This window comes from Lepus europaeus, chromosome 5, assembly GCF_033115175.1.
Source record: "Lepus europaeus isolate LE1 chromosome 5, mLepTim1.pri, whole genome shotgun sequence".
Classification (NCBI taxonomy): Eukaryota; Metazoa; Chordata; class Mammalia; order Lagomorpha; family Leporidae; genus Lepus; species Lepus europaeus.
Window position 1 is genome coordinate 21,645,443 of NC_084831.1, and position 12,906 is coordinate 21,658,348.

At 44.2% G+C, this 12,906-nt stretch overlaps 1 protein-coding gene across 1 annotated transcript in view; it reads left to right on the top strand.

Moving 5' to 3' along the window:
• The first annotated feature begins 1,766 nt into the window (after nucleotides 1-1,766).
• Nucleotides 1,767-12,906, top strand: part of YTHDF2 (YTH N6-methyladenosine RNA binding protein F2) — a 32,695-nt gene continuing 21,555 nt past the window's right edge. The window contains 6 exon segments of the mRNA XM_062190802.1: nucleotides 1,767-1,846; nucleotides 1,848-1,933; nucleotides 1,936-2,045; nucleotides 2,048-2,273; nucleotides 2,829-2,908; nucleotides 5,782-7,365. Of these exon segments, the coding sequence (XP_062046786.1) occupies nucleotides 1,767-1,846; nucleotides 1,848-1,933; nucleotides 1,936-2,045; nucleotides 2,048-2,273; nucleotides 2,829-2,908; nucleotides 5,782-7,365 (2,166 nt within the window).

Sequence of the window (12,906 nt, forward strand, 5' to 3'; positions counted from 1 at the left end):
TTTAATCTTCACAACAAACCTGTTGAGTATTATTATCCCTTTGTTGAAGGAGGGAATGAGGAAAGTTTAGTAATTTTCCTAATGCCGCCCATCTGGTGTTTAGAGCCTCCCCTCCCAGGATAAGACTTCTGATCTGATCTTTTTACAGTACTGCGCTGCCTCCAAGGGTAAGTGTGGGCAACTGCTTCCTGTTCAGGCGTGAATCCAGGCCACAGGAGTAACAAGCTGGTTATCTCCTAAAACATACTTGATTTCCTCTGGCAGGATCTACATGGATACTTAACATTTTAGGCTCCACTACTGACCTTATTCATTGCTGTCATGTGATTATGGGCAGAAACAAAGAGCCTTGAGCCCCTTAAACAAAAGGATGATGTATTCTTGAGTCAACCAAGGTCTCCTGTATACCATCACTGAGCAGATGGTATTAGGTTGATAATTCACGGTGCATTATTTATCTGTTGGCTACTATTTTATTTGAACAAAAGCCACTAGGAGATGGGCTATCCTGCTATCAATCCTGCATGAATTGGGTTTCCCTCTGATTAAAAATGCTTTTACCCACCCTTTGGATCTCTTTTGGATTCTGGTTTTCCTGAATGCAGTATTTCTCTCCTGAGAGTGGAGGGACACCACTATCCTTTTTGGGTGAGATACTCCAGGATACTTAGTAGTAGCTTTGTAACCTTGGGCAGATTACTTAACCTCTCTGTTTCCCCAGTTGCTGAAAGCCCACCGCAGGTTTTCCCAGATCAAGGACGTTCCCTTTTGAGGTCTGTACACTTGGGGGTTCTCTGGACTCCAAAGTGCGTGTGAAATTTTGCGCAGCTGCGTGAGGTGTTATTTTTCTTGGAAAGAGAGCCCACGGTTCTGAAAAGGAACTGTAGATATTCCTGCCTGCAACGTGGTGGGGGTGAATTGCTTTTGCCTGGGACAGGATTTATTTTGTGTGGATGTAGTGCTCTTTGGGCACTCTCTCTGCAGTCCGCTGAGGAGGAGGACCAGACCCCTTGTCCAGTTTCTCTCCAAGAAAGACCCGGAGAAATTCCCCTGGGGGTTCTCAGACCGCCCCCTCCCCTTTGGGATTTCCTTCCAAATAGGGGCGGGGGTGTCATTTGCAACCGGGAAGTAGGTTTATTTTAAGGTCTCGCCGGCTGCGGGGGTCGCCTCCTCATTGAAAACCAGATTTTTGCGGTTCTTCTCAAGCTAAAACCAGTCTCTCCAGGTGTTCATCGAAAACCTCGCGCTGAGACCCCAGCCGCCCTCCACCTCCTAGGCCCCAACCCCGAGGCGGTGGGAGCCGGGAGGCCGCGCGCGCCTCTTCCGCTCCTCCAGCCCAGCAGAGGGCGCCACGGCCCCGCCTCTTCTTTCCCGGGGTGCTTCGCGCCGGGCCTCTTCCGCGTGGGTGAGTGAATGTGAGAGTCAGCGCTCGCGCCGCGCGCGCCGTCCGCCTCCGCCTTCTCGGCGCCCTTATTTCTGCTGTGAGGGGCGGGCGCGCGCGCAGGAGCATAGAGACGGGCGTTGAGCTCTGGGGCTAGAGCGTCGCCCAGTCGGAGCCGGAGCCCGAGCCGCGCGCTGTGTCTCCGCTGCGTCCGCCGAGGCTCCCGAGTGTCAGGGACAAAAGCCGCCGCCGCGCCGCCGGGGCTCATCCGCTGCCGCCGCCGCTGCCGCCGCCCCGAGGGAGAGTCCGACGCCGTCGCCGCCCGTGAGGATCCGAGAGCCATGTCGGCCAGCAGCCTCTTGGAGCAGGTACAGGCCCAGCCCGCATGCCTCGGCCATTGTGTGAGGCGAGAGGGAGCCCGACTAGGCCCGGGCCCGCCGCCCCCGGTCGGGCCGAGCCGAGGCGGCGCCTCTCGCGGGCCGGGTTTCGGGCCTCTCGGGCCGGCCGCACCCAGCGCCTCGCCCTCGGCCCGCTCCTGCCGCCTCTGCGCGGGGCCCCGCAGCCCCCGGGCCGCGCCGCGCTGCTCGTCTCGGCGGGCCCTCGTCTTCCTTCCCCTTCCTGGAAGCCCCGCTCCCCTCGCGGCGCGGCTGGCGCGTCCCCCGCTCCTTCTCCCCGGGCCCCGCCGGCCTAGCGCCTTTCCCCGCCTCCCATTTTTCCACCTCCCCCTCACCACCATTCCTGACGCCTCCCCTCGGGCCTGCCGCTTTCTTCCCTGCTCGGGCCCTGCTTTCACTCGTCTCGTCTTTTTCCCCCTTCTTCCCCCCTCGGACGACACTCGCTGCTCGGCGACGCTCCCTGCGCCCGCAGAGACCAAAAGGTCAAGGAAACAAAGGTAAGCCCGGCTCGGCGGGCGGCCGGGGGGCGGCGGGGGCGGGGTCTCCGGGCAGCGCCTCCGGGAGGGGACCCTGCGGGCGCCGCCGGGCGCGCAGGTGCCTCGCACTGGGGCGTGGGACCCTCTCGGGGTGTTGCTGCAGCCGGCGAGCCGCTGGCTCCGCCACAGGGAGTCGTTCACCGAGGGTGGGGGTGGATTCGGCTTTGAAATGCCCCAGGTCCCGAGTTTCCTGTAGGTCTCAGAAGGCCTTTGTTTTTCATCCTCGTGGATCACTTTCTGGAAGTACTCACTTGTGACGGGGGAGGGGAAGCGGGAGGGAATGGAAATCTGGAGGAGCCAAGAAAATGACCTTTTTTAGATCAACTTGCTCCGGGTGGAGGGAGACATTTTCATGGACGGACGTTGATTCAGCATTAAGTATCTCCTTTCTCTTTAAGCCTGTTTGCCGTCTTAACGAGTAAGGTTTACCTTCAGGTTAGGATATGTTTGGTTTAGGAGGGAGATTGCAGCACTGGGACACTCCTAAATGGTTTTTTTTGTTTTTGTTTTTCCTAGTGCAAAATGGATCTGTACATCAAAAGGATGGACTAAATGATGATGATTTTGAACCTTACTTGAGTCCGCAGGCAAGGCCCGTGAGTAGTTCACCATTTACGTCTCTGATTAAAGGGTGTCCTATACCATTATTTTTCTACTCTAATGGTAAATTAATTTTCTGAGGGGGATTTCGCTTTCCTAATGTCTGTTAGTTGTAAAGCAATTAAAACAATTAAAGCAAATGTTATAGGCTGTTTAAGATTCCCAGCTCTTTTGTCAGCAACCATCTTGTACTCTGAGACTCACACTGGTAACATTTTAGCATGCACTAACGGTAATAGCTGAGTAATTGACCCCCTCCCCACCCATCAAGTATTTAGTTTAAGGATATTTACTGCTATTAAATATTTAGAAAATAGTCCCAGGAAACTTTTTTTTTTTTTAAGGAAAATTAGATTAATGATGTGATGAAAAATTCTAGCATAAAATCTAAAGCTAAAATGCTATTTAGCACAAATTAAAGTAAGATCGAGAATTGAGGAGTCTTCAGCGTAGTCAATCTTATAGGAAGAGTAGGTGCATGTAGATTCAAATACTGTTCATGTTAACCTGTTCTTGGCGAAACTTGTTTGATTCAGCAGGTCTTTTGTATTAGCACCTCTAGTCTCCAAGACAGTCACAAAGGTGTAGCTAACGTAAATCCCCAGATTAATGGACCAAGAGGAAAACTGACTCTCTTCCAAAATACCCTGAAAGACCAAGTTCATGGAGCATTTGTATAAAGTCTGACTATATAAAGGGGTGAAGTATAGTTGGTAGAGTCGAGTAATTTGACATACTAGTGCATGCACAAATTTGGGCCTGGTATTATATAAAATGTAGATGCTTAGGTACAATTTTCTGCATTGAAAGTATGTAGACCACCTAAGTAAGTGATTAGAACAAAGTTCTCTTGTACGACAACCAGTAAACTGGGAAAAGTAGAAAAGGAAGTAAAGGAGTGAAGGTCTTGCTACTGAAGCAGTTTGCGTACATAATCATAACAGGGAGAATGAGAGCATTTAGAAACATAATTCTTTTTCTTGTAAAACATTGTGAAATTCAGTTTTTTGAGCTTGGAGGCATGTGGGAACCTGTCAGTTCAGGTGTAGGCACTCAGTTGTATCTTCATAACTTGTGATAATAAGTCATTTGGTTTTTCTTAAGTAACCTAAAGCTTGAATTCCTGTTTAAAAATATTTGGAGGAGATGAAGAGTAACCTGAGAATCTTTGTTTTCTTGTAGTTTACTGTCAAGAGTAATTAATGTATTTTTTAGCTGGTTTTTCATTGCCCAATGTTGGAATAATGCCTCAAGCTTAATCTACTGATAATAGACTGAATTTCTTACACATAATGGATTTTGGTGTGGTAGCATTTTAACACTACCTTCAAGAATTTCTAAACTTGAGAGGGTGTATGTGAAAAGACTTTTGTTTTTAAGGAAAAACTTAAATTGGCAGAGGAAAGTATAACCATTACATCAAACCCAGTGGTTGAAAATTTTACTGTTGAAGAGCTATGTTTTAATGGCTAAGGAGTACGGTTGGCTGTGGTAATGCAAGCCTTGGGCCTCAGTGTTTATGATCATCCAAGTCTCCTTAAGGACAAAGCTGCCTGTTGCCTAGTTAATGGATATTTACATTACCAGGACTGTTTTTGGAGTTAGGGTAAACTCAGATTTTTAAAGTTGTGTTTGTTTATTCCAAAGAATGATAGGGAGGGAAAGGTGGAAAAAGAGATTTTCTGCCCACTGGTTCAAGCTTCAATGGCCAGGAACAAGTCTACAATGGCTAGGAACTCCATCCTGGTCTCTAGTATGAATGGCAGGGACTCAAGGTGTGCATTGGCAGGAAGCTGGTTTGGAAGTGGAAGTGGTGCTTTATCTCAGGCATTTCAGTTTGGGATACAGACATACTAATGGGAAACAAAGCCCACTTTAGGTTAAACTCTGTTTTGGGTCGAGCTGTATCTAAATCTACTGATAACAATTTTTTTATGCCTCTGGTTTCTCACTGAAGAATTATTCTATGAGCTATAAGATTTGTTAAAAAAAAAAAAAAAAAAACCTGAGCCAAACCTGTTCAGCATAAACTAAAGTAAGTTCAAGAATGATGGAGGCTTTTGTAGTGTAGCTGTATCTGATGTGCAGACTAGTTGCATATAAATTTTTATTTCTGATTAGGTTGGGTTCCTTGAACATACAGATCATACATTGCCTTTAGAATTGTACTTTCCTATTTAAAATGGAAAAGTTAGGTGTGGATTTCAGCTTATAGCCATTAATTTAATAGATGAAGAAAAACAGATAGCAATATATTTTTCTCATTTAAAATCCTCTGGAAGCCACTGAGCATTTTCTTTCCAGGTTATAAATAAATAGTGTCATCTATTGATGTTCCTGGATGATTTGCCAGGAGGCTAACGTTGTAAACCGTATGTACCTAACCTTGCATTTTGGTTTCAGATTGAATGGCTGAACAGACATTTAAATTTCCAATTATTTTTGTTTGCTTGTTTTTTTTTTAATCTGTTTTCATCTGGTTAGGATAGGAAACTTTTTTTGAACACTTGAATTCTGCCAAAATTCCCATTCTTTAAAATCAAAGATAATTGGTTTTAATAAAAGCATCATCTCAGTGCTTCTGTAGACTGACTTACACTGCTGTTGAAATGCTGAGTTTTTTTCCCTTTGTTGTAGTGTTAAAGTTAAAACTAATATTCACTGTATATATTAGCTTAAGTTTAAATGTTTTGACATTTCAGTTACATCAAATTTTATAAAAATACCAGTATATAGGAAGAGATCACTTCATGTGCTGTTATTTTGTAGTAATGGCTGAAATATTTGAATTGTGTGACTAAGTGGGGGAGGAAATGTCTTGGTTATTTATTTTCGTGTTTTGATTTTCCTTTTATTTTTCCTCCCACAGAATAATGCATATACTGCCATGTCAGACTCCTACTTACCCAGTTACTACAGTCCCTCCATTGGCTTTTCCTATTCGTTGGGTGAAGCTGCTTGGTCTACTGGGGGTGACACAGCCATGCCCTATCTAACTTCTTATGGACAGCTGAGCAACGGAGAGCCCCACTTCCTACCAGATGCAATGTTTGGGCAACCAGGAGCCCTAGGTAGCACTCCATTTCTTGGTCAGCATGGTTTTAATTTCTTTCCCAGTGGTATTGACTTCTCAGCATGGGGAAATAACAGTTCTCAGGGACAGTCTACTCAGAGCTCTGGATATAGTAGCAATTACGCTTATGCACCTAGCTCCTTAGGTGGAGCCATGATTGATGGACAGTCAGCTTTTGCCAATGAGACCCTCAATAAGGCTCCTGGCATGAATACTATAGACCAAGGGATGGCAGCATTGAAGTTGGGTAGCACAGAAGTTGCAAGCAGTGTTCCAAAAGTTGTAGGTTCTGCTGTTGGTAGTGGGTCCATTACTAGTAACATCGTGGCATCTAATAATTTGCCTCCAGCTACCATTGCTCCTCCAAAACCAGCATCTTGGGCTGATATTGCTAGCAAGCCTGCAAAACAGCAACCTAAGTTGAAGACCAAGAACGGCATTGCAGGGTCAAGTCTTCCACCACCCCCAATAAAGCATAACATGGATATTGGAACTTGGGATAACAAGGGTCCTGTGGCAAAAGCCCCCTCACAGGCTTTGGTTCAGAATATAGGTCAGCCAACCCAGGGGTCTCCCCAGCCTGTAGGTCAGCAGGCTAACAATAGCCCACCAGTGGCTCAAGCATCAGTAGGGCAACAGACACAGCCATTGCCTCCACCTCCACCACAGCCTGCTCAGCTCTCAGTCCAGCAACAAGCAGCTCAGCCAGCCCGCTGGGTAGCACCTCGGAACCGTGGCAGTGGGTTCGGTCATAACGGGGTGGATGGTAATGGAGTAGGACAGTCTCAGGCTGGTTCTGGATCAACTCCATCAGAACCTCACCCAGTGTTGGAGAAGCTGCGGTCCATTAATAACTATAACCCCAAGGATTTTGACTGGAACCTGAAACATGGTCGGGTTTTCATCATTAAGAGCTACTCTGAGGACGATATCCACCGTTCCATTAAGTATAACATCTGGTGCAGCACAGAGCATGGTAACAAGAGACTGGATGCTGCTTATCGATCCATGAACGGGAAAGGCCCCGTTTACTTACTTTTCAGTGTCAACGGCAGTGGACACTTCTGTGGCGTTGCAGAAATGAAATCTGCTGTGGACTACAACACATGTGCAGGTGTTTGGTCCCAGGACAAGTGGAAGGGTCGTTTCGATGTCAGGTGGATTTTTGTGAAGGACGTTCCCAATAGCCAACTGCGACACATTCGTCTAGAGAACAACGAGAATAAACCAGTGACCAACTCCAGGGACACTCAAGAAGTGCCTCTGGAAAAGGCTAAGCAGGTGTTGAAAATCATAGCCAGCTACAAGCACACCACTTCCATTTTTGATGACTTCTCACACTATGAGAAACGCCAAGAGGAAGAAGAAAGTGTTAAAAAGGTAACCAGCTTACCATTCTTAAGACTTTTCAGGAAGGAGGAGGGACTAGAGAGAACAGGGAAGGTATTACAATGAACTGTTAATAAAACCTCTGTCAGTAACACAGTATCACTTAGCAGTTCAAGGCTTTATGGAAGTGTGATTGGTCATAATTGAACCCTGGTGTACAGGAATGTGAGAGTGTTAGTGGAGGACAGAAAACAGGAGCTTAAAGGAAAGCAGAAGCAATACGGAGAAATTGAAGGTACACGATGTAGAGCAAGTCTGAAACATGCGCAGAGATAATTGAAGTGATAGAACTGTAGAAATTAAAATAAGATAGTATTGAGACTGTAGTATAACCGAAAAATGTGAAAGTTCTCTCTTGGAAATTACTCTGGGCGTTGCTGGGATTTTGTGATTGTTATCAAGGATAAGTGTGTCATTAACCAGTGCAAGCACTTTGCTGTTTTCCCTATGGCAGTCATAGTGTTTCCCAGTTCTTTCTTCCTTGTCCTGTTCTTCATGGTGTTCAGCTTAATTACTTTTTTTCATTCTTGCTTTTAACATCTTGTGTTCCTAAAGAGTCACTTTGTCTTTATTCCTCTAAACAAGTGGGAATCTTGGGCAGAGTGTTGGAGAATGGATTCAATTAGAGTTTATTTGAAAGAGTTGGTAGTACTTGCTCTGTGGTTATTTAGCGAATGTAAACCTGAGGACCGTAAGAGGACAATTAAAAAAACTGGGACAGATCATAATACCTAGGACTGAGTCATTCTTAAATGTAGGAAGTTAAGAGAAAAGATTATTGATAAGAACATTTTTCTTTGAAAAATATGTATAGAAAGAGAATTGAGCTGGTTAGCTTCAAATGTAAAATGAAAAAAACCCAATAAGCTTGTATCAATATATTTTGAATTTGTCCTGAAAGAGATCTTATATGTGACCTGGAATCTGAGGCATTGGGTAAAAACATGATTCCCTGGGTGGGGGAGGGGAGGATCTTTGATACTTTCTACTTGGAAGTTCATTGTTCAGCTAAAGTTGAGGAATAAGAAATGAAGATACACTTTATCAGGGGTGCTGAAAGCATTGGGATCTTGGAGAGGCAGAGCGTTGAAAGTTGACTGATAGTTTTCTTTCGATAGTCTTAAACTTCCTCCTCCAAAGTTTAACAGTTTAACTTAAAATCTGCCATAATCTTATAGAAAAAGATAGCTTATGAATTTTTTTTTTTTTGCTAGAAGTCTAAAGGACTAAAGATATTTTCTAAGGTTCCTATTTCTACAGGAACAAATAAAGAGGCCATGACTTTTTTTAAAAAAAAATTTATTTATTTATTTGAAAGGTGCCCTTACGGGGGGGGGGGGGGGGGGTTGGGGTGGGGTGGGAGGGAGGGAGGGAGGTTGGTCTTTCATCCATTGGTTCACTCCCCAGATGGCCACAACTGCCAGAGCTGAGCTGATCCCAAGCCAGGAGCCAGGAGATTCTTCCAGGTCTCCCATGTGGGTGCAGGGGTCCAAGGACTCCGACCATCTTCTACGGCTTTTCCAGGCCATAGCAGAAAGCTGGATCAGAAGTGGAGCAGCCAGGACTCCAGCTGGCACTCATATGGGATGCCAGCACCGCAGGTGGTGGCTTTACCTGCTATGCCACAGTGCCAGCCTGAGGCCATGACTTTTTAAGCATCATTTAGTGGCATAGCAGATTTCTGAACATATGTGAGGGGCATGTAAATGATTGGTTTAACTTACTATTTATCTCCTGTTACGAATCTGCTTTCCTTCATCTTGGAAAATTCTGTCCTACATCTTGTGTTTAAAGGAAGAAAGGCAAAGATACAGTGTAGGTATTAAAGTAAACTTGTATTTGTTAGAAGCAGCGGGGAAATGTGGGTTTAAAAACCTTAACTTATGTTAACTTTTAATTAAGAGTATATTTGGATTAATTTTACTAGAGTGGTTCAATGAATGATAATTAAACTTATAAGTAGGTGAAAGATTCATAAATGGGAATTGACTAGCCTTTTAATGTTTTCTTAGAATGAATAAAATAATAAAGTTTAAGATAACTAATGGTCCTTTTCCAAAACCATTCCATACTCTTGATGATTGAATTACCTTGATTGTTCTTAGGCTGGTGAACTAACAACCAAATAAAAATGAAACCTTTCATTATATTCGTGTCGGATTACCTTTTAGTTTTTCTGTAAGAAGAGCTGCTCCACTTTTGGGAAGGTCTCTGATTGCTTCTAAGCCTGGTTACCATTTCAGTCAGTGTTGCTTTCACTCTTTTTGGTTACTGTTATCCTTATAATAACTGATTGTAAACTGTTCTTACAGTCTTTAATTATGTTTCTAAGAATAAGCAAGTTTAATGAGAATGGAACTCATAGTTCGTTGAGGCATTACTCTCTTAAGTGGGGTGTTTACTTGTGTACCTTTGTATTTGTAAGGTTGCAAAAAAAATCTTCATGCCAAATAAGGGCAGTAACTCAGTAATTTAGGGAATTGCTTGAACTTCATCCTGAAGATGATGTCATCATACCTGTTCCAAATGGGTATGTATCTTGGTGGAACATACAAGTTGAGCCACAGCCATTTTTGCCTAGTATTATTACTGACTTGTTCTGTTAAGTGATTAATTCTCTATCCTAGAACCTTCAAATATCTGTCAGGCTTGAAACTTCCAGCAAGTTTTGGTGTCATCTTTGATAGTGTGGTCTGCTTGGTTGTATACTACAGACGGTGTTTTGTGACCTGCTTTCTGCATTTTAGAATCTTTTCCCAATTGTTAAATATTCTTCTGTGATATCACTTTAAATGGCTTAACAGTATTCTGTCATAGATTTATAATTTACTGATCCCAAATTATAGGCTATATCAGCAATTCAAATATATCACCCTTTTTCCAGTTAAATAATACCACATTGAATATGCTTTTATATAAATACTGTTTCAGTTTTTCTTTTAGTGTTAGCCGGGTAGATGCTTTTTGAAGGTCTTGGCTCTGTTATATTGCCATATGGGCCTTTTTTATTTTTCCTGAGAAATTTTTTGTTGAGGGAATTACTTTATGGCTATTACCCAGATGAAAGCAACCATGAGTTAAGAACATTTCTTTCTATTTTTTTAATTAAAGTTTTAAAATTGTTGTTTGAGAGGCAGAGAAGGCAAAAGAGAAAGAGCTGCTGCTTGTTCACTCCCAAAATGCCAGGAACTCAGTCCAGGTCCCAGCTGCTTTTTAAGCCATTACCTGCTGTCTCCTGGGGTATGCGTTAGCAGGAAGTTGCAATCAGCAGAGCCAGGACTCCCACTCTAATATGGGATGCGGGCATCCCAACCAACAGCTTAACTGCTAAGGCAAATGCCTGACCCCTTTCTCTTTTGAATTAATTTTGGAATAGTTTGGTAGAGAGCAAGAGTTAGTCTCCAAGCTAATGATATTTATAGAAACCTCTAAAATAGTTGGTATAATTTTTGTCTTCTAATTCTAGCCCTTTAACTACAGGTAAGAATAAGGGAAGTAATCCAGTAGGGGTGGCTAAGGACTCTGATTCTCTTAAGCCTACCTTAATGTTATGACTTAATTGGGCACTTGGGTAACTTATTTTTTTTTGAATAACTGGAATGCTAATGGAGAATAGAGGGAGACAGAATAGAAAATGTAGTTATGATGGCAGCAGCTTGAGGTTTTTTTTTTTTTGACAGAGTGGATAGTGAGAGAGAGAGACAGAGAGAAGGGTCTTCCTTTTTGCCGTTGGTTCACCCTCCAATGGCCGATGCGGCCGGCGCATCGTGCTGATGAAGCCAGGAGCCAGGTGCTTCTCCTGGTCTCCCATGCAGGTGCAGGGCCCAAGGACTTGGGCCATCCTCCACTGCCTTCCCAGGCCACAGCAGAGAGTTGGCCTGGAAGAGGGGCAACCGGGATAGAATCCGGCGCCCCAATCAGGACTAGAACCCTGTGTGCCAGTGCCGCAAGGCGGAGGATTAGCCTGTTAAGCCACGGCTTTTTTTTTTTTTTTTTTTTAACAGGCAGAGTGGATAGTGAGAGAGAAGGGAGCAGCTTGAGGTTTAAAGTTTCTAAATGGGCTTTGCTAGTAAGTGGGAATATCAGGGATTTCTTGAATACCTCTAGAATTATTCCCATGTTCAAGCAGAGAGTTCAATGCTGTGGGAATGTTTTTGGAAGTACTTAAATCTTATTAAGCCTTTTAAGAATTAAGATGAAGCTGTTTATCCTTTCTTTGTACGTTTTTACTATATACTAGACACTACTGAGAAACCAGGAATCTATTGTCAAGCCACCTTAAGCTATATGAGGGGTCTTCAGAAAGCTCATGCAAAGTGATTTCAAAGTTTCTTTTACACCAAAACAAACCTATTGTCATTTTGTTTTTCTTGAACTTTTTGAAATATCCTCAGGTTATAGTAGCAGCAGATAGTACAAAATAGAAAGTATTTTTTCAAAGTATGTACATGGTACCAATTTGGAAGCTTGAAGGAGGTTTCCTAATGCTGCTGCACATGTCTTTTTTTTTTTTTTTTTAATTTGTTAATTTATTTGAGAGACAGAGTTATAGAAAGATCTTTAATCCTCTGGTTCATTCCCCAAGTGGCTGGAGGTGGGCCAGATGGAACCCAGGAGCCAGGTTCCAGGTCTTCCATGTCGGTGCAGGGTGCCGGAGGACTTGGACCACCTTCTGCTGCTTTCCCAGGCAAATTAGCAGGGAGCTGGATCAGAAGTGGAGCAACTGGGACTTGAACTGGCACCCAAATGGGATGCCCACTGCAGACAGTAGATTAATGGCTATCCACAGTGCTGGCTGCACAAGTTTTTTTTTTTTTTAAAGGAAGGTGTTTCTATTCCATAATTTCTGACCAAAGTATTTATTATAAGAAATACCTAAGAAAGGACTTGAGGCCAGAAGGATAGGAATGATATAAAAGAATTGTGGATTTCCAGTACAGTTTAGGTATGTGGGAGACTGCTATGTGTATTAAAGGTATTTAGAGGTTATTATGAGAAAAAAAATTAAGATTTATTTGTGTATATAAAAGGCAGAGTTGCAAGCCGGTGCCATGGCTCAATAGGCTAATCCTCCGCGTTGCGGCGCCGGCACACCGGGTTCTAGTCCCGGTCGGGGTGCCGCATTCTGTCCTGGTTGCCCCTCTTCCAGTCCCACTCTCTGCTGTGGCCCGGGAGTGCAGTGGAGGATGGCCCAAGTGCTTTGGCCCTGCACCCCATGGGAGACCAGGATAAGCACCTGGCTCCTGCCTTCGGATCAGCGCGGTGCGCCGACTGCAGCACGCTGGCCACGGTGGCCACTGGGAGGTGAACCAACGGCAAAGGAAGACCTTTCTCTCTGTCTCTATCTCACTATCCACTCTGCCTGTCAAAAAAAAAAAAAAAAAAAAAAAAAAAGGCAGAGTTGCAGAGAGAAGTCTTCTGTCTGCAATCAGGAGCCAGGAGCTTCTGGGTCTCCAGCGGGTCTAGGGGCACAAACTTGGGCCATGTTCTGCTTTCCCAGGCCATCAGCAGGGAGCTGGATCAGGAGCTGGG